The sequence below is a fragment of the Budorcas taxicolor genome, chromosome 24 (assembly GCF_023091745.1).
Source record: "Budorcas taxicolor isolate Tak-1 chromosome 24, Takin1.1, whole genome shotgun sequence".
Lineage (NCBI taxonomy): Eukaryota > Metazoa > Chordata > Mammalia > Artiodactyla > Bovidae > Budorcas > Budorcas taxicolor.
In genome coordinates this window covers 33,363,385-33,385,841 of record NC_068933.1, presented here as the reverse complement: position 1 = coordinate 33,385,841, position 22,457 = coordinate 33,363,385, and the positions used below count along the sequence as shown (strand labels likewise).

The following is a 22,457-nucleotide window of genomic DNA, read 5'->3' as shown; positions in this document are numbered from 1 at the left end:
GATCACCAGGTTGGCTATACTAGGCAGGAAAATCTCACAGGAGGCAACAACTAGAAAGAAGGCATTATTACTAACTGACACAGAGAAGATGGGGACGGAGCAGGTTTTAGAAGCAACAAGATTTTGAGTCTAACGGATGTCAAGTGGAAATGTCAAACTAGAGCATAAGATAATTACCTGATAAACAAGCAAGACTTCAATTTAAACAGTCACTTTTTTATTTCTTATTATTTTTATTTCCTATTATTGTTCTTTATATGGTTAATACAAGTGCCTGCAACAATGTATATTCTTACATTCTTCAATAATGTAAGAATATATTAATTAGCTAATAGTCACAGACGTGTATATTTCCTACAGTTGAGTCCCTAATTTTAATCTACAGAGTGTACCACTTCTAAACAGATTATTCTTGAAATAAACTTGTTATTCAGTCCTTGGGACACATTTTCTCATAGAAACAATGTTTTATTTGTGTGATTCTAAAGCAATCTACAAAAGAATCTGTTTCATACACAAGGAAGTTGACTATAGTACTGAGAAGGATCACAAAATCTTCACCACTTCTTATGCAGTTTAGTAAATCAAGATAACAACAAACATCTCCATGTTGGCCTTCATAAACACTTTGGATAATAAAACAAAGATATTTCTTTTCCCTAGACATCCTTGGCCATCACCAACAGTAATAAGAAGGATGAGTTTCCTCTTTTCTTGGCTTGAATACCAATTAAAGCATTCCTACTCTCCATCTATCACCTCTGGGTACTAAGATATTAATCTAAAGCATATCTACATCTCTTCCGTCACATCGAGGTGAGTTTTATAAAACTGATGCAAAAGAAGGTAGAAGGGATGGAAGTGGTCTATTGGGATATGACCCACAAAAATCAACTATCATTTAGAATATTCTCTCTATGACTAATCTGGAAAAAAACAGAACACAATTCCACCATTTCCGTCCTAATCCCCATAGCCTAGGAATAGGAAGTCCTAAGAAAGAATTCTAAGTGATGGCACTCAGATTTTTTTTTTTCCCAGAGCAATCTGGAGACTTCCCTGTCAGTCTAGTGGTTAAGACTTTGCATTTCCAATGCAGGGAACATGGTCTGATCCCTGGTCAGGAAACTAAGATCTCAAATGTCACACAGTGTGGACAGAAAAAAAACAATTTTTTTCAATTTAAAAAAAAAAAAAAGAGCACTCTGATTATGGAGGCTTTCTGATAATACTGAAGGGCAGAGTTAAGAAAGACCTGTCTCTAGAAAAGACACCTCCCAGGAAGATCACCACTCATACGACCAGGCATCTAAGAACAGTGTAAGGAGCATACTACCAGGTCCCTCAAATATCTTAAATATAAAAATTACATTACAAAGTTAGATTATCTACCTTTTAAACAGAGGTGGCTTCAACTGATTATCTGGGAAATCTCTAGCATCAAAAATAAAGCCCTATGTTAGACAACTGTATTCCAACATAAAATAAAAATATATTTTAAAATTTTTTAAATAAAAAAAAATTTTTAAGGCCCAACTTCTAACAGTCAACTAATGTTCACTAAATAGCATAGGAAGTAGAAGGTGGGAAATCTGTCCTCAAAAAGGAGATTTAATACACTAAGGATAACATAATCTTACTTCTCAAATTATTCTTAAAAAAACCTGTTCAAATACAATGTCTAATGCATTATCAAAACATAACACAAAGACACAAGATATTACAAAAACTATAAAAAAAATGAAGACACTATGAGAAAAAAAACAGATAAACTCAATAAAGTCTCCAGATACTAGAATTATCAAACAATAACCACCCAAAAAGAAAATCTCTGCATGCTTTGGTCAGAGACAAAAATGAGAAGCTTGAAAATTTGGGCAGGGAACAAATCCACAGTCATTAACACAGCAAATTTGATGTGTTTTTCTAAAATATATTTTTTAACATTTAAAACACTCTGAATTCATCTTACAATTTGTATTAATTTAATTGGCATTTTTCATTCTAAGTGGTATGCTGTAAGGGTATCATAATCAATGGCATCTACATTTGCATAATATAGTACATTAGTAATCATATTAAATATAAGCAGATTAAATGATTCAATTAAGAGACAAATATTTCCAGGCTGGTTTATAAAAAAAAAAACCTAAATGTAGGTTGTTTAGAAGGATATATCTAAAACATAAGAATAAAGAAAAGTTCAAAGTAAAGGAATAGAAAATATATACTGTTAACCAAAAAAGAACATCTGTGGAAGGTAGATTAGTATCAGGCAAAATTGACAGTCCTATCTAATGCAATAAAAAAGGAAATGAAAGACATACAAATTAGGAAAGAAACAGAACTGCCTTTGTTTGTGAATCTCTTCCTGTGGTTGGATTGCCACAGCTCATGCCCAGACCCATGCCAAGTGTCCACACCAGCCCCTCTTGCCCAAATACTACTCCCCTCTGGGGAGAGGGTACTGGTACTGAGAGGGGGATACCACACATGTAAAGGGAACAGAGCGGGCTAAGACCCAACCCTCAGAGCTTGTACTCTGGCAACTTGGGACCAAACCCCACCTCCAATAAGGCAATATTGGCCACTGAGCAGAGAGGAAGTGCCATCAAATAAATACCCAGCTCTAGCTCCAGAACCCCCGTCTCCAGTCCCATCCCCTACCGAGGTGATAGCTGTCAGCATACCCTGAGGAATACAAATACATGATTTGTATTCATGACAAATCCAGCTCTCCCACAAAAATACAGATGACCCAATTTTTTTAAATGGGTCACACATCACATTAACAAATTGAAGAATAAAAACCATATGATCATCTCCATAGATGCAGGAAAAGCTTTTGATAAAATTCAATATCCATTTATGACAAAAACTTTTCAGAGAGTGGCCAAAGAGGGAATATATTTCAACATAATAAAGGCCATATTATGATAAATCCACAGCTAACATCCCAATAGTGAAAAGTTGAAAGCATTTTCTGTAAGCTCAGGAACAAAACAAGGATGACCACTCTCACCACTTTCATTCAACATAGTTTTGGAAATCCTAGCCATAGCAATCAGAGAAGAAAAAGAAGTAAAAGGAATTCAAATTGAAAAAGAAGTAAAACTCTTTGCAGATGACATGATTCTATAAACAGAAAATCCTAAAGACACTACCAGAAAATTACAAGAGCTCATCAATGAATTTGGTAAAGTTGCTACATACAAAATCAATGCACATAAATCTGTTGCATTTCTATACACTAACAACAAAATATCAGAAAGTGAAATTAAGTGAACAATCTCACTTACCATCTCATCAAAAACAATAAAATATCTAGGAATAAGTCTACCTAAAAAGGCAAAAGACCTGTACCCTGAAAATAAGACACTGATGAAAGAAATTGAAGATGACACAAATGGAAAGATATAACACGTTCTTGGATTAGAAGAATCAGTATTGTTAAAAATGACCATACTCCCCAAAGCAATCTACAGATTCAATGCAATTCCTATCAAATGATCAATGGCATTTTTCACAGAACTGGAACAAAAAAAATAATTTAATTTGTATGAAAACACAAAGACCCCAAATAGCCAAAACAATCTTGAGAAAGAAGGATAGAGCTGGAGGAATCACACACCCTGGCTTCAGACTATGCTACAAGGCTACAGTCATCAAAACAGTATGGTACTGACAAAAAAACAGACATATAGGTCAGTGGAAGAGGATAGAAAGTCACAAAAATAAGCCCACACAGTTATGGTCAATTAATGTATGATAAAGGAGGCAAGAATATACAATGGATAAAAGACAGTCTTTTCAATAAATGGTGCTGGAAAAACTGGACAGCTATATGTAAAAGAATGAAATTAGAACATTCTCTAACACCAAAAATAAAGTCAAAATGGATTAAAAACCTAAATGTAAAACCAGATACTATTAAACCAGATACTCTTAGTGGAAAACAGAACAGAACGTTTGTTGACATAAATTACAGCAATATTTTTTGGATTCCTCTTCTAGGGTTATGGAATAAAAACAAAAAATAAACAAAAGTAAGACTTAATAAATTTTAAAGTTTCTGCACAGCAAAGGAATCCATAAACAAAACAAAAAGACAACCTACAGACTGGAAGAAAATATTTGCAAATGATGCAACCAACAAAGGATTACTTTCCAAAACATGCAAAGAGCCCATACAGCTTAACATTTAAAAAAAACTGCCTAATCAAAAAATGAGCAGAGGACTTAAATAGATATTTCTCCAAAGAAGACACACAGATCACCAACAGGCACATGGAAAGATGCTATATTGCTAAATATTAGAGAGATACAAATCAAAACTACAATGAGTCATACCAGTCAGAATGGCAATCATTAAAAAGTCTACAAATAATAAACACTGGAGTGAACAAAAAGAAACTCTCTTATACTGTTGATGGGAATGTAAATTCGTGCAACCATTATGAAAAATAATGTGAGGATTCCTTAAAAACCTAAAAACAGAGCTCCCATATGATCCTGCAATCAATCCCACTCCTGGATGTATATCTGGAGTAAACTCTTAATTCAAAAAGATACTTGCATTCCAATGTTCATAGCAACACTATTTACAACAGCCAAGACATAGAAGCAATCTAAACACTCACCAACAGATAAATGGATAAAGAAGATGTGCTGTGTATTTATGTGGTATGTGTATATGTATATTGGAGAAGGCAACGGCACCCCACTCCAGTACTCTTGCCTGGAAAAATCCCATGGACAGAGGAGCCTGGTGGGCTGCAATCCATGAGGTCGCTAAGAGTCAGACATGACTGAGCAACTTCACTTTGACTTTTCACTTTCATGCATTGGAGAAGGAAATGGCAACCCACTTCAGTGTTCTTGCCTGGAGAATCCCAGGGACGGGGGAGCCTGGTGGGCTGCCGTCTATGGGGTCGCAGAGTTGGACACGACTGAAGTGACTTAGCAGCATATATGTATATAATGGAATTCCATTAGCCCATAAGAAAAAATGAAATAATGCCATTTGCTGCAACATGGATGGACCTAGAGATTATCATATTCAGTGATGTAAGTTAGACAGAGAAAGACAAATATATCACATCTGTGTGAAATCTAAAAAAATGATACAAATGAACTTATTTATAAAACAGAAACAGATTCACAGACAGAAAGCCAATTTATGGTTACCAAAGGGGAAAGGCAGGGGGAGGAATAAATTAGGAATTTGGAATTAACATATACACACTATTATATATAACAGGTAAACAACAAAGACCTAGTGTATAGCACAGGGAGCTATATTCAGTACCTTGCAATAATTCATAATGAAAAAGAATCAGAAAAAGAATATGTGTGTGTGTGTGTACATAGAGCTTCCTAGGTGGTTCAGTGGTAAAAGAATTTGCCTGCCAATGCAGGTAAGCACAGGAAATGTGGGTTAGATCCCTAACTCAGGAAGATCCCTGAGAAGGAAATGGTAACTCACTCCAGTATTCTTGCCTGGAAATCTCATGGACAGAGGAGCCTAGTGGGCTAAATCCAGGGGGTCGCAGAGTTGGCCACTGCTGAGGGACTGAGCACACACACATATATGCATGTATCTACAAGTGAATCACTCTGCTGTTCTCTTGAAATTAACACGTTATATTAACTATAATAAATTAAATTAATTTAAATGAGATGAATTAATCAATAATTAGAGTTCTTATACCATTCAGATGAAAGAAAATTTATACTGATGCTTTATAGAACATGGCAAATAATTTCCTCCCAGAAATTTGAGTACTGATGAGGGATACATTCATTGTTTATTTTTAGCATTAAACAAATGTTCAGTAAATGGTTTTAAAAAAGAAAAAGGAAGAAGAATAAAAGGAATTCAGTTACTCACGATGCTCCCGAATTCATGATGCAGCTCTTTACAGGACAGTGACAACCTCTCCCATCATCATGACTCATTCCAAGGTTATGACCCAACTCATGAGCAACAATGGATGCAAATGTCTCCACTGGGATCTGCCCAAACTGTCCAAACACAGGAAGGTATTAATTAAGTTTCTGAACAAAAAGGATTATTCTTTTTTTCTAAAATTACTTTTTCACAAAAGGAGACTCACCACCACAATGTTGGCAGCTGACATGATAAAGCAAGCAACCAACATCAGATTGTAAACACTGCAGTCTAGTAAGAAACTGGAGTGACTTAACATACTGATGATGGAGGTAGACCATTTAAGCAACAGATCAGGAGTACCAACAGATTATTCATGGTGGTTGATGGGAAAACAAGCTCATGGTTCTAACTTAATTTCCTCAGACGGAGTCTCTGTTTCTTAATTCATAAAAAGTGAGGCATTAATGATCACATAATAAGTATTAGAAAACTTAAATCCAGTCTCTAGGGCAAGAACAGATATTCTATGGCCCTTGTAACACTCAAAATATTGTTGTAAGGACTAGGAGAGGAAATAAACAATTGCTGGACATTTCATAATGCAAACATGCAAAGATGTCAAGAAAACGTACCACATTAATCCCACCCGCATGGCTCCTTGAACAGACTGTCCCCACAAACGCCATTCCCGCAGTCCCACCAAACCCTCTTTTCCTAAATGAAGAGAACAGGGAAAAGTTATAAAATGTACTTGAGGAGAAAAAGGTACACGTTGCTCCTATTTCTTCGGGTATTCTTAAACTAATTGGTAAACCTATAAAAACTGGGGGGAAAATGACAAAGATAAATAGCACTTTAAAAATCAGAGTTCAATTAAAGCCTTATCTCTTTTTTATTTTCAGAGAGTGAAAGTTAACATTACAAGTTCATTTTTCAGACAAATGAAGATATACATTAGATATATCAAACCAACTCGTTTTCTACCTTTTAGATGAAAAACCTTCCTAAAATGCATTATATTTATTTATTCAAAAATTCTAGTGAAAAGAGACAGATAACAAACTCAATGGCATATTCATACAGGAGGCTGCGAGCAGGAAGCACAGAGAACAGAAGAATCAGAATGGTCTCCAGGTTGCTCCTTGAACATAAGAAATACACCTGATCTCAGGACCTGGTCCCTGTGCCTTCCCCAATATACACCCATATCACTCCCTCATCTTCAGGTCTTTACACAAAGGTGATCTCTTCACTGAGGCCTTCCTCATCATGTTATTTAAAATTTCAACCTCACTCCTTCAATATTTCTACCTCTACCCTCTCGGCTTTATTTTTCCTCTTTACCATTTATCGTTATTTAGCACACTATAAGCTGTTAGGGTAAAACCCAAACAAAATTTTTGGCTGACCCAATACATATACTTATTTATCTTACAAGATAACTCTCCTTCAACAGAGTATGAATTCCATGAGAGTAAGAATTGTCTCTTTTGTTCACTGCCATAACCAAGGGCCTAGGCTATACACATAACAAACATCTTTTAAATCAATGAATAAACCATTCTCTGGGACACCTGACCAGCCAGGACAAGAGTCTGCTACTGACATAAGGGGATTGCCATGGAAACATTTTAGCCAGATCACCCTGTAGTGAGCCACTTTTATGTCCTCAATGCTTCAAGAAAGGCTTTTTAGTATCCCATTCTCAACTACAACCGATCAGGGATTATCAGATATCTGAGAAACACCTCTAACATGGCAATCGAAGACCAAACAGAGAGAGACGGCTTGGTAGGTGTGGCTGGGCAAAGCACAGGGAGTGCTTGTTGTCCGTTCCTTTTGGTCTTTTGTGAACAAGAAGGCATACTCACTGTCGGGGTATGAGGACACTTCTGGGTACAGTTTTACTAAAAATTCATTGAAATGTCAGGATCAAGCTTTTCTGGTTATGAGGTCATAAAAATCCATGTAGGCATTCTCAGTGCCTTACTCTAAATTAACTCATATGACCAAAAAAAAAAAAAATCAAGGGAAATTTCACCTCAGAAAAAATTATTTTAGGTACCATTCAACATTGAAGGAGGGAAAGATTATTACATAAAATATTTTTTGGCAAAAAGTCAGCCTATCAACCAGAAAATTTCTAAGAAGAATAAAAATTTTTTATATTTTAAGTGAGGGTTTTGCTATAAGCTTTTGGAATATATCTGTATTAACTAATCACATAAGCTTAAGTTTTATTATAGTACCATGAAAATGCTATGTAGAAAAAAGAAAAATGTTTAAAACATATCAGAAGGATGGCAAAGAGACTTTAAAAACACTATTGTATCCATGATATAAGAATTTAACTACATAAAAATTTTGAGGGAAACAAAAACAGCTATTAAACATTAAAAATAAGATAGCTGAAATGAGAAACACAATAAAAACTTTAGAAGGTAAATTTAAGGAAATATCCCAGAAAACAGAACAAAAAGACAATGAGAAGAAAGGAAACAAAAGATAAAAAAAATTAGAGGACAACCACAAGAAACTCAACAGCTGAGTAAAAGGAATCCCTGAAGGAATGAAGAATAAAAATAGAGAGAATGAAATCACCTACAAAATAATTTGAGAAAAATTCCTAGAACTACAATTTCAAGACTGAAATTACCCACTAAGAACACAGCACAACGAATGATAGAAGACCTACACCAAAGCATACCATCAAGACAATTTAGAGGTCTGGGAACCTCTAGAGAAGATCCTACAAGTTCTCAAAGAAGGAAGGAAAAAAAAAAGGCATATACTAAAAAACAGGAAACAGAATGCATTAAAGTTTCTCAGTGAAGCTGTACTGAGATAGAATTTATGTACAAAAAAATTCACCCATTCTAAAGAGAATTTTTTTTTAAAAATGAATTAAGGCTTCTCAACAGTAATTTGGAAGTCAAAAGACCAATGGCCATGCCTTCAAAATTCTGAAGGAAAAAGATTTCATGCCAAAAATGTTAGACCTGACAAAATAACCTAAAATGTACAAAGCAAATGAAAAAGCACAGCCCTGAAACAATGAATTACTTAAGCACTAGGATAATCAGAGGTCAAATTGAGATAATTTTTTTAAATTATAGTTGATTTATATTTTGTTTCTGGTGTACCAGAGATAATTTTTAAATTCTGTTTTGAGATTGTAAAGCACATTTTCTGACATGAAAGAGGTCAGAACTATATTTCTTTCCCAATATATCCTTTCACAAGAAGAAACTAGAAAACATGCCATACTAAATAAGGAAGTATACCCGGGAAAGAGGAAGAGGATACGGGATAAAGGTCACAAGAGATCCAACAAAAACAGGTCTTATTAGCACACTGCACTCATTCTACAAATCAAACTTTTTCCTCATTTAAATGAATGCTCAAAAACTTTAAGAGGATATGACTGCAAAAAAAGAAAAAAGCGAAAATTATTATTCTGACCATATCATAAAGAGTACCTTTAAAAACATCACTTACAGGATTAGCTGTGCACTGTCATGCCTCCGACGTGTTATAAGAAACTTTTCCCGCCACTGTACAAAGTTCGACAACACATCACCAGCACCTCCAGCCATACTGATCAGATTTTCATTTGTCCAAATCTCAAGCCCAACTAGCACAATTCGAATGTTTAACATAACGTACATCTGGGAAGAAAACAAAAATATACAAAATTTATTAAAGAATATGGGAACAATTCCTAGGTATATATCTGGGGGAAAAAAAAAACACACTAATTTAAAAGATATGTTTAACCCAATGTTCACAGCAACAGTATTTACAATAGCCAGGATTTGGAAGCAACTTAAGTATCTGTCAGCAGATGACTGGGTTCACACACACACACACACACACACAAATGGACTATTACTCAACCATAAAAAATGAAATTTTGCCATTTACAACAGCATAGATGGACTTGGAGGGTATTATGCTTAGTGCAGTAAGTCAGACAGAGAAAGACAAATACAGTATGGTATCACTTATAGGAGGGCTTCCCTGGTGGCTCAGTGATAAAGAATCTCCCTGCCACTGTAGGAGACGTGGGCCAGGGAGATCCCCTGAAGAAGGATACCACAACCCACTCCAGTACTCTTGCCTGGGAAATCCATGGACAGGGAAGCCAGTTCATAGGGTCACAAAGAGGCGAATACGACTTAGCAACTAAATAACATCATCACTTCTTGGTGGAATCTTAAAAAAATACAACAAACTAGTGAGTGTAACAAAAGAGAAATAGATTCATAGATATAGAGAACAAACTAGTGCTTACCAGTGGGGAGAAGGAAGGGAGGGTGTACAGGGTTAAGAAATACAAACTATCAGTTACAAGGATATACAAGCATATACTGTACAACACAGGGAATAATAGCCAATATTTTATTGGGTTGGCCAAAAAGTTCTGTCAGGCATTTCATAAACAGGTATTAAAAAACCCAACTGAACCTTTTGGCCAACTCAATATAATAACTATAAATGGAGTTTAACCTTTAAAAATTGTGAATCACTATATTGTACCCCTGTAATATATATAAAACTGTATATCAACTACACTTCAATAAAAGTAATATAATAAAATAAAGAATATGAGAATATCTTTGAACTTCTAATTAAGTAACATAACCACTTAAAAACAGGATTCCTCTTTATCAAAAATGTTTCCTTCAATATAATGGAACTCTAACTTTTCAAGGGTCTGAGTTTCTTCATTCATAAAACAAAAGTAACAAAGGTTTGAAATCCTTTTTATCTTCCATTCCAAAATCTGACAAACTCTGGATATTTAAAGTTTTTGGTATTTTGGTTTCAAACCTTTCCCTAAACTAGTGAAAGTCTATTTACTGTTCACCTTTAGTTCACTTAATATAAATATTCATATATAAAGCGCCTGTCTACAATGCAGGAGACCCGGGTTCGATCCCTGGGTCGGGAAGATCCCCTGAAGGAAATGGCAATCCACTCCAGTACTATTGCCTGGAGAATCCCATGGACAGAGGAGCCTGGTAGGCTACAGTCCATGGGGTCACAGAGAGTCGGACACGACTGAGTGACTTCACTTCACTTTAGTTCACTTAATATAAATATTCATATATTTCACTATAGAAATATCAATGAGTTAGATTACAAGGTGCTACCCCAGGATCCTTTTGGAGGTATAAAGTAAGATCAATACATAGTGAACTACATGTTATACATACACTGTACAGTGAACAATATTACCTTTCTAAACTCATCTAAAATTCTAATGACATGTACCCCAAAGGTTTCAGATAAAGGCTTATGGAACTCATCTCTATTTCACAGAGATACTGTGAGCAATAAATGAGTTATAAATATAAGTCACTTGACTCAGTTTTTAGTACATTATCAGTTCAGTTCAGTTCAGTCGTTCAGTTGCGTCTGACTCTTTGCGACCCCATGAATCGCAGCACGCCAGGCCTCTCTGTTCATCACCATCTCCCGGAGTTCACTCAGACTCAGGTCCATCGAGTCCATGATGCCATCCAGCCATCTCATCCTCGGTCGTCCCCTTCTCCTTCTGCGCCCAATCCCTCCCAGCATCAGAGTTTTTTCCAATGAGTCAACTCTTCTCATGAGGTGGCCAAAGTACTGGAGCTTCAGCTTTAGCATCATTCCTTCCAAAGAAATCCCAGGGTTGATCTCCTTCAGAATGGACTGGTTGGATCTCCTTGCAGTCCAAGGGACTCTCAAAAGTCTTCTCCAACACCACAGTTCAAAAGCATCAATTCTTTGGCGCTCAGCCTTCTTCACAGTCCATCTCTCACATCCATACATGACCACTGGAAAAACCATAGCCTTGACTAGACGGACCTTAGTCGGCAAAGTAATGTCTCTCCTTTTGAATATGCTATCTAGGCTGGTCATAACTTTTCTTCCAAGGAGTAAGCATCCTTTAATTTCATGGCTGCAGTCACCATCTGCAGTGATTTTGGAGCCCAAAAAATTAAAGTCTGACACTGTTTCCACTGTTTCCCCATCTATTTACCATGAAGTGATGGGACCAGATGCCATGATCTTCGTTTTCTGAATGTTGAGCTTTAGGCAACTTTTTTGCTCTCCTCTTTCACTTTCATCAAGAGGCTTTTTAGTTCCTCTTCACTTTCTGCCATAAGGGTGGTGTCATCTGCATATCTGAAGTTATTGATATTTCTGCGGGCAATCTTGATTCCAGCTTGGGTTTCTTCCAGTCCAGCGTTTCTCATGATGTACTCTGCATAGAAGTTAAATAAGCAGGGTGACAATATACAGCCTTGACGTACTCCTTTTCCTATTTGGAACCAGTCTGTTGTTCCATGTCCAGTTCTAACTGTTGCTTCGTGACCTGCATACAGATTTCTCAAGAGGCAGGTCAGGTGGTCTGGTATTCCCATCTCTTTCAGAATTTTCCACAGTTTATTGTGATCCACACAGTCAAAGGCTTTGGCATAGTCAATAAAGCAGAAATTAGTACATTATAAACATTCAAAATCACTATCATCATCATTATTATGTTTGGTATTCATATTCATATTAGAGATTAAATTTTTCCACATACAAGTGGTACTGTATGACATTTGTCTTTCTGTGTCTGACTTCACTCAGTATGATACACACTCTTATATGTGGACTCTTAAAAAAAGAGGGTACAAATCAACTTATTTACAAAAAAGAAGTTGAGTAAGGTGGGGGAAATCAAACATGGTTATCAAGGGATAAGGGGGGGAGGGATAAATTAGGAAATTGGGACCAACATATACACTGCATGTAAAACTAACGAGGACCTATTGTATAGTATAGGAAACTCTACTTTATACCCTGTAAAGGCCTATATGGGAAAACAATCTGAAAAAGAAAGAGTGGATATATATATAACTGATTTACTTTGCTGTATACCTGAAACTAACACAACATTATAAATCAACTGTATTCCAATAAAAACTTTAAAAAGGAACATGTATCTAATTCTTCAATATCTCCCACTAGATGAATAAACTCTAAAATCTCAAACCAAATCCTTCCCTCTGTCTATCCCTCTCTCACACACAGAGTCATATATGGTTTCAGAGCAGGAGACAGCCTTATTTAAAATAAGTTTCTTTGAGATTAGTTGTCAGTTGCCTCATTTGCTATTGTTTTCTCCCATTCAGAAGGCAGTCTTTTCACCTGACTTACAGTTTCCTTTGTTGTGCAGAAGCTTTTAATTTTAATTAGATCCCATTTGTTTATTTTTGCTTTTATTTCCAGTATTCTGGGAGGTGGATCATAGAGGATCCTGCTGTGATTTATGTCGGAGAGTGTTTTGCCTATGTTCTCCTCTAGGAGTTTTATAGTTTCTGGTCTTACGTTTAGATCTTTAATCCATTTTGAGTTTATTTTTGTGTGTGGTGTTAGAAAGTGATCTAGTTTCATTCTTTTACAAGTGGTTGACCAGTTTTCCCAGCACCACTTGTTAAAGAGATTGTCTTTACTCCATTGTATATTCTTGCTTCAAAGAGACACAAGTATCCCAGTGTTCACTGCAGCACTGTTTATGATAGCCAGGACATGGAAACAACCTAGATGTCCATCAGCAGATGAATGGATAAGAAAGCTGTGGTACATATACACAATGGAGTATTACTCAGCCATTAAAAAGAATAAATTTGAATCAGTTCTAATGAGATGGATGAAACTGGAGCCGATTAGACAGAGCGAAGTAAGCCAGAAAGAAAAACACCAATACAGTATACTGACACGTATATACGGAATTTAGAAAGATGGTAATGATGACCCTGTATGCGAGACAGCAAAAGAGACACAGATGTGTAGAGTGGACTTTTGGACTGTGAGGGAGAGGGAGAGGGTGGGATGATTTGGGAGAATGGCATTGAAACATGTATACTATCATGTAAGAAACGAAGCGCCAGTCCATGTTCGATACATGATACAGGATGCTTGGGGCTGGTGCACAGGGATAATCCAGAGAGATGATATGGGGTGGGAGGTGGGAGGGGGATTCAGGATTGGGAGCTCGTATACACCCGTGGCAGATTCATGTCAATGTATGGCAAAACCGATACAGTATTGTAAAGTAAAATAAAGTAAAAATAAAATTAAAAAAATAAAATAAAATAAGTTTCTCAGCAAAAATTCAAAGATCTCTGCATAAGTGCCAGAGAACCTCAGTCTATCTACTGTGAAATAAAAGTCGTATTTTATGGCAAGACAAGAAAAATTTACACAGAAAAATTTTTCTCTGCCCTTTGGCCTCCTCTCTTACCCTACTGTGCATTTCTCTATCTGCATAAGGCATCAACCAAACCTCCCCATCGGCAGAAATACCTGCTCAACCATAAAGAGCAGCATTCTCCTAACATCAAAAAGGCAACTCCTTAAAGATAACATTCCTTCTTAACCTTGCTAGGGCCATGATGATGCTTAGGTCTAGATTGTGTAAACTGTCAATAATACCTCATTGAATGCACATTCCTCTGTCTCAAAAAAACTTACATAACTGTGCCTTGACTTCTAATGGGAAAAACAGTTCTCAGAGCTTTCTGAGATGCTCTTCCTGGGTTATAATCCTCAAATTTGGCTTGAATAAACTTCTCATTTCTTTCTTAGATCAACTGATGAATTTCTCCTCAACACTAAAGATAAAGTAGATGCTAATTTGAAATCTCGTTTGTCTCACTCTCTCTAAAATTATACTTTCCTTATAAACATAGAAAAGTTACAAAACAAATTTGAGAGCAAACCCCAGAAAGACTGATTATTCTATCCTCTAGAATAATCACAGCTCCAAATCAGACAATTTTAAAATTCTATTCAGAGGCTGTGAGAGGAAAGGACAGAATAATCCCAGCTGATAGAAAATAAACTTACACTATCCAAGTAGTTGGCTAAGCTTATCATCTCTTCTCGCACTGCAGTCTGGTTTTTTCCCATGTTATCATACTGAAAAGCAAAGAAGAAAACTCATGATCACCAAAGCAATATAAGAAAAAAAATTCTATAATCTCAAGATAAGAATTCAAATATTTTATTTAAACCATTTTCTACCTATGTGGAGAAAGTAATGAGAAAAAATATTTCAAGTCTCCTTTTTTTATCACTTGTCCATCATATTCTACTGGAACCTTTAATACATTATCTGGGACAGAGTTCATGCTTATTCACATTCCCTTATGCTTCTTTCTACACTTGAGGATAATGAACCTATAACGAACAAATAAGAATACATTTCTATCTCCTAAAAGTATGGCTTATTATTTTCTAGTCTATATACAATAAGGGTTTTTTTAAAAAACCATAAAGAGTCTCAAAACTGACTCTGCAGATTACAAAAAAGGACTTGTCAGTTGTGTTAAGTTTCTGCAAACAATTTGGTTCACAGCAACAGCAAAGCTGGCAGAAGTCAGATAAAACATTTTAAATAATCTATAGGTTAAAATATATAGCAGTTATATCTAAAATTAATAATCTTGCAAATGCTAAAATAAATACGTAACTTTTCTTAGTTGAGTAAAGCACAATCTTAAGTATAAATAAGGAAAATGTCCTGTGTTATCCTGTATAATGAAATAAATAGTAAATGCTAAGCTGACCCATTCTCCTCTGCTCCCTTCTAAACTTATCATCTAAACTCTGCTCCCTCCTAAGAAGGGAGAAGTTTAACATTTGCAAATTACCCAAAACAAACAGTGGAAAAACATCACCAGTAAAAATAAAGATAGAGGTAACGTTAATGCTACATTCAGTTCTGGACGTATTACGAATATCATGTATAAATATTCCAGGGAAAAGTCATTTAACAAAAATCAATACAAATATATTTCATATTTCCTTCATGGGATCCTCACTTCTCATCTTCTTTTCATGAAAAAGGAGAAAAACTGTCACCAATCCTACCTTTTCCTTCTCTACAACAATGAACAACTCTACATAGCGGGTCTGTGGCAAGATGTCTCTTTTTCTCTGTCAAAAAAAACACAAACACCATAAAGGAAAGCAAAAAGTTAAAAGACTACATTCTTCAGATTACATATAAGATGACTACGTATAAGACTCCTATTTTTAACACACAATGATCTTATCCTAACCTCTAGTCACTTGTTTCATGTCTGCTAAGAATTTCATAAAATGATTTTTAACACATCCTACATCAATAAGGCCAAAAGACATGTGTTTTTAAAAGTGATATATGCCATCTGTAGTGCTCTGAGAAAAATTCTAGTTAAAGATAACATGAGTTATTCAAGTTTCCAAAGGTGAATTATTGATTCTCTAATATCAAAACTATACACACATACACATATTTTAATTGGATGCCCTACTACTCTGTCAAGAGTGGAAAAAAGAATATCTGCTAATAACCCAAGGAAAAGGAAGGACAAGGTCTGCACTTTATTTTCTTATTCTTGTCCTTTATTTTTTTCCTTCCAGTCTTATTGAGTTACAATTTGCACTGACATACAAGGTTGCTACTTTTAAAAAATGACTAGTTTTGTGATTTTCAAAAACTTACATAAACTGTCCATATATGCTCAGCCACTCAATTGTGTCCAACTCTTTGCAACCCCATGGACTGTAGCCCGTCAGGCTCCTCTGCCCATGTGATTCCCCAGGCAATAATACTGGAGTGGGCTGACATGCCCTCCTCCATAGGATGTTCCTGACACAGGGATCAAACTCACGTTCTCCTGCATCTCCTGCATTGGCAGGAAAATTCTGTACCACTGCGCCACCTGGGAAGCCCCCATGTAAAGTACAGAATGAGCTAAAATTTAAGTGTTTTCCAATGACTAAACTTAAAAAGAACCATCCAAGAATCAAAAGAATGAATGGCAGAACAGATGATGAAAACAATGCCATAAATTAGTATGAGTTAATTAAAATACTCTAGAAGAGGCACAAGCCTCTTGTAGAGGCACAGTTACATCATCTCATTATAGAGAAAGCTGCCTTTGTCTGCAACTGAGGTTCCTCTGGTCTCAGAAACAGCTCAGGTTAAGAGACCCCTCTTAAGAGGAAGCTAAGGAATCCTAAAGAAGTCTCAAAACAGGGATACCACTAGTGCCCCAGGAAAACATCTGAGATCATTAAAGTCCTAAAACTCAATCTCTCTCTTTCCCTCTCTGTCTCTCCCTCTCTCTCACTTTAGAGCTCCAGTCTGTGTAAAGGGTATTCACATTAAAAAGTCCAGTGCTCTCTCAAAGTCACAGTAATGGATTATTAGAGGGCAATGACAAAAAGAAATATAGTTACTGTTTAAGACTTAAGCCCTCGTTTCCAAAACACAGAAGTCTGACTGTATTCAACTTTGTGGCAGGAACTACATATTACTCATCTTTTTATCCCCTGGTACCCATCACAATGTCTGGCACAAAGCTGGCAAAAACACAGTAATAATAGGTATTGGTTTAATGCACAAATAGATGATTGTTTTTAAACCTGAGTCAGAGCCATGAAGAAATACATTAGCTCCTTACTCGAAGCAGCTGAGTGATGCTAGGATGCTCCTCTTCATCCTTTATGGTTTCTTCTTCCATAACTTTATTGGAAACCCCACATTTCAGAGGCTCTTGGTGGACATCATCCATTCGATAAAAGATGTGCTCAAAATGAGAGCTGTTCTGCAGGGGTTCAATCCCATAACTCACATTTTCTATATGCAGCAAGCCTCTAAGTGTTGTATTACACATACACAGTTTTTTAGGATGGAAAAAAAAAATACACAGGAAAAGGAATTAAGAAACATGAATTCAAGTCCTAGTTCTTAACATATGTAAGAAGGGATAACATGGTGTTGAGAAAAATAGAGAGGTTTTAGAGTTGGGCAGCCCTAAATTAAAAGCTCAAGACAACTATTAACTGGCCTGAAAGTTACTTAACCCCTCTGTGAGATCACTGTATAAAGAAAGGCAATTCAGAACAGTGGCTAGAAGCGTGGAGTCTGGAGGCCAGAGGACCAAAGTTTGAATCTGAATGTTTCCTACTAGCCGTAGTAGACATTCTCCCTAGAGTTGTCCTGAAAACTATTTACTGAGCACAAAAAATACTTAGGACACTGCCTGGTACACAGTAATTGTTCTACAAGTGTCACAGCTTAGATGGAGATAGTACTCATCGCCATCTCATACAGTTTGCTTGAGAATTTAAAGTAATATTTATTAGTTCAATTAATCATGTAACCAATCAACCAGTCCAGTGTGATATTGCCAGGCCCTTCATAAATTTAATATTATTATCATTTCACTTGGCACATGGTATGATTTCTCTGAACCTCAGCTTGCTCACCTAAATATGGAAGCAATCAACCCCTTCTCACAGTCATTATGAGACTTAGATGAAAGAACAGAAGTAAAAGTTATATAAACCTAAAAGGTAACAAATTTAAAGTATGCTTTATTTTAAAATAGCAAAATTTATTTAGTGGTCTCAGAAAAAATGAAATTTTTTATTTAGGTACTAAAATTCATCACCTGTAATACTGTCCTAAATAAACATGCCAAGAATGACATCTGAAACACAGTTAGAAAGACCTTCAGCAACATCAAAGTAAAATCTAAATTTAAGTACCCTAAAATGACTTGTGCTGGAGACAGAGATAAGTAAAGGGAAAAGAATTAAGGGAATGAAAAACTGCTGATAAAGAAAGTTCCTTACCTGAGTCCAAAACAGTCGCTGAGTGCAATGGATGAATCGTAAGTACCCTCTACATATCCCCGATAATGACAATGATTCTAAATGATTTAAAAAAAAGTGTCATCTTCAAAATACTATTACCTTGCTGAAAATCATCAAAGAGAGTGTAGAACTAAAAGTTATTTAAGGCCAATCAACTAAACTTCTTATTCTATTATTGGTTGAATCACTAAATCATGTCTGACTCTTGACACCCCATGCACTGTAGCCCGCCAGGCTCCTCTGTCCGTGGGATTCTCCAGGCAAGGATACTGGAGTGAGTTGCCATTTCCTTCTCCAATTCTATTATTGGCATCCCATAATTATCACATGGCAGTCTTTGGACTATCTTCAGACTGTCTATCACCCTATGGGTACAAAGAATTTGAATTTCTGCCAAATTTTTAAGGCAGAAGTCCAGAGGATACTAAGTACAAACAACTCTACCCCCATAACCTTTAAACCTAGAGGCGGAACAAGGCAGCATAATGTCATGTTTAACATTTTCAATCACAGGTAAGAAGACACCACAGCAGCCAACTGAAATCCAGTACAGAAGAGGATCTTGTGACAGACTAATGACACCAAGGGGGAAAACAGTTCAGTACATGGCAAAAACAGTGACTTGGACTTTCTTTTTCTGCCTAAGCATATTGATTATATTATTATTGTTAGTTATACATTTAACCATCTTGATAAGTTAAAGACCATTTATTCTTCATTTTGAGCAAGAAATTGACCAGTGGAAATATAAGCATATCACTTATTAATATCAGATTTTTTTAGTACACAAGGAGTTTTTTTTTTCTCTTTAAAACAATTGTAAAGCACTGGGGAAAAAAAAAAAACAACAGCCAAGGGGAATAGGAGAAGGAGGAGGAGGACTAAACTTGCTAGATATTATGACATATCACCAGCCCTTAATAATTAAAATAGTAGGGTCCTCCTATTATACAGAGTGAAGTAAGTCAGAAAGAAAAACACCAATACAGTATACTAATGCATATATATGGAATTTAGAAAGATGGTAACGATAACCCTATATGCCAGACAGCAAAAGAGACACAGATGTATAGAACAGTCTTTTGGACTCTGTGGGAGAGGGCAAGGGTGGGATGATTTGGGAGAATGGCATTGAAACATGTATAATATCATATATGAAACGAGTCTCCAGCCCAGGTTCAATGCGTGATACTGGATGCTTGGGGCTGGTGCACTGGGACGACCCAGAGGGATGGTACGGGGAGGGAGGAGGGAGGGGGGTTCAGGATGGGGAACACGTGTATACCTGTGGCGCATACATGCTGATGTATGGCAAAACCAATGCAATACTGTAAAGTAATTAGCCTCCAATTAAAATAAATAAATTTATATTTAAAAAAATAAAACAGTAGGGTCCTGGTGGTGCATTAACTGAGAGACCAACCAGTGGAGCAGAACATAGTCTCAAAACAGATCAAAATACATGTGGAACCTTATATGATAAAAGTGGTCGTCTCAAATCACCGAGGAAAACATGCACTTGTAATAACTGGTGCTCAGCCCACGGATTAGACGTTTGAGAAAGGATAAAAGTAGATCCATACTTCACATTATACATAAGAATAAGCTCCAGGATGGGGTGGGGAGGGAGGTTCAGGACGGGGAGATACATGTGAACTCATATGGAAGAAAACAAATTAAAAGAAGAAAAAGCTCCAAATGGATCAAGAATCGAAACACTAAAAAAGATGAACCTATGCAAGAACTAAAAGAAAACGTAGCTGAATTCCTCTTTAACCTGGGGTAGAGAAAGACTTTCTATCACTCAAAATCTTGCTGTAACAGGAGGAAAGACCGATCATTTTTACTGCATTAAAAAAATAAAAAAGATTTTAAAACTTCTACATTAAAAGAAACACCAAGAAAAAGTAAAAAGACAACTCACAGACTAGAGGGAATTATTTGTAACTTTTATCATAGCTAAAACTATACTATAGTATAATACAAAGAACTTTGAAACTTTAAAGGGGAAAGATTAAATCCAACAGAAGATGGTGCAAAACGATACTGGATGCTTGGGGCTGGTGCACTGGGATGACCCAGAGAGATGGTATGGGGAGGGAGGTGGGAGGAGGGTTCAGGATTGGGAACTCATGTATACCAGTGGCGGATTCATGTTGATGTATGGCAAAACCAATACAGTACTGTAAAGTAAAATAAAGTAAAAGTAAAAAAAAAAAGCGTTGAACAAACAATTTACAAAAGGTATAAAAATGCCCCTATATAAATGAAAAGACTTCAGTTTCACTCATGATAAAGTAAGAACCCGTGCATCAATGCTGATGTAAACAAATAAGAAGGAAAAACTCTTCTTGACAGGAAAAACAAATACAACAGTGCATATAGAGGCACTGATGAGGTTAGGAAATCACCATTTTAACAACCACCATAACAACTGAGGCAAATATTAAATACTGAAGCCAGTGAGTACAAATTTGAGAAGTAATGGGATAGTTACAAAGCCTCAAAATATCTAGCCAAAAGATTAACTAAAAAAGCAAAAACAGTAACTCCACAGAGAAGAAACTGAGCAGACAACTCCTTAATAATCAACGTTAATACTGTCAGTGATAAACTAATTACAGGACATGCTCATGATACGATACAGGGAACCCTTCAGGGTGGATCCCTGCCAAAGGTGCATAACCTGAATCTGATTGTGAGTAAACATCACACAAACTCAAACTGCAGGACATTCTACAAGATGTCAGCCTGTACTTCTCAAAAATGCCCATGTCATGAAATACAAGGGAAGACCAAGGATTTCCAGACTAAAACAGATGGAAGACTGCTTGGTGCAACACATGAACTTGAATTTCCTTTCACTATACAGTACATCATTAGGGTAATGGACTAAAACAAACATCAATAAGATCTGTAATTGAGTGACAGTATTGCTTCAATGTTAACTTCCTAATTCTGAGAACTATACTATGGTGACTTCTTTTGAAGTTCTTGTTTTTAGGATATTTACACTGAAATATTTAAAGGGTAAAGGGACACCAGGTGTACAACATACTCTTCAGGGGGAAAAAAATAGAGAGAAAAGGATAAAGTACGTATGATAAATGTTAACACTCAGAGAATCTAGGTGAAGGGTACACATGACTGTTTTCTATTATTCCTGCAACTAATGTGAGAATTTCTGAAAAAATTAAAAAATTATGCACTAAACAACACAGGCTAAATATCAACATTTTACAGCTTTTTCCAGTGTGGGGTTATTTACAACCACTGTTTTTCTTTCTAGCACTTTGAAGTTAAAGTCTAGCTTTGAGTTTGTCTTCTCACCAGAGGGAAAGAACTATCTCTTCTATTACAGATGGGGTAGCACTTATGAAATAGTAACACAGTAACTCACAAAATTAAATTTGTGTGTTAAATTTGTTAGGGAAGCTTCTCACTTCAATTACTATAGAAGCGCTCATCATTTGACATGACTGAAATTTAGCACTTGATCACTTAATCTACCAGCTTGATGGTATTTCTTTAATAATTTGGTTTTATTAAATCTTTAGTTTTTAAAAAAACAACAAATCCTATTTTGCAAGTCTGCAAAACACCTAATTGCATCCGATGATTATAGTAAAGGTAAAATGGCATAAAGCCAGAGAGCTTGAGACAGTCTTTTCAGAGCAAAGAAGGAGCATTCATTAATAGAGGGAGTAAGTTAAAGCACTTTCTAATGCATTTGCAAGGTACCCAAAGGTCTAAGACTAATGCTAATTTGGAGTTTTGACTTCACATAGCAACTTATATCAAGTGGTTATTAAAACTGTGTTTCTTTGTAAAAAATATGGCCTTGCAAAAGATGCTGATGATGAAAGCCACATGA

General features: G+C 36.0%; 1 protein-coding gene across 1 annotated transcript in view; it reads right to left on the bottom strand.

Moving 5' to 3' along the window:
• The window catches only part of ADAM9 (ADAM metallopeptidase domain 9), a 95,767-nt gene that overhangs the window by 47,877 nt on the left and 25,433 nt on the right, over window positions 1–22,457 (bottom strand). The window contains exons 5-11 of the mRNA XM_052661461.1: window positions 18,563–18,639; window positions 17,386–17,578; window positions 15,806–15,871; window positions 14,780–14,851; window positions 9,392–9,561; window positions 6,526–6,607; window positions 5,891–6,024 (exon numbers count right to left, since the gene is read on the bottom strand). Coding sequence (XP_052517421.1) covers window positions 5,891–6,024; window positions 6,526–6,607; window positions 9,392–9,561; window positions 14,780–14,851; window positions 15,806–15,871; window positions 17,386–17,578; window positions 18,563–18,639 — 794 coding nt within the window. The remainder of the gene's footprint in view (window positions 1–5,890; window positions 6,025–6,525; window positions 6,608–9,391; window positions 9,562–14,779; window positions 14,852–15,805; window positions 15,872–17,385; window positions 17,579–18,562; window positions 18,640–22,457) is intronic.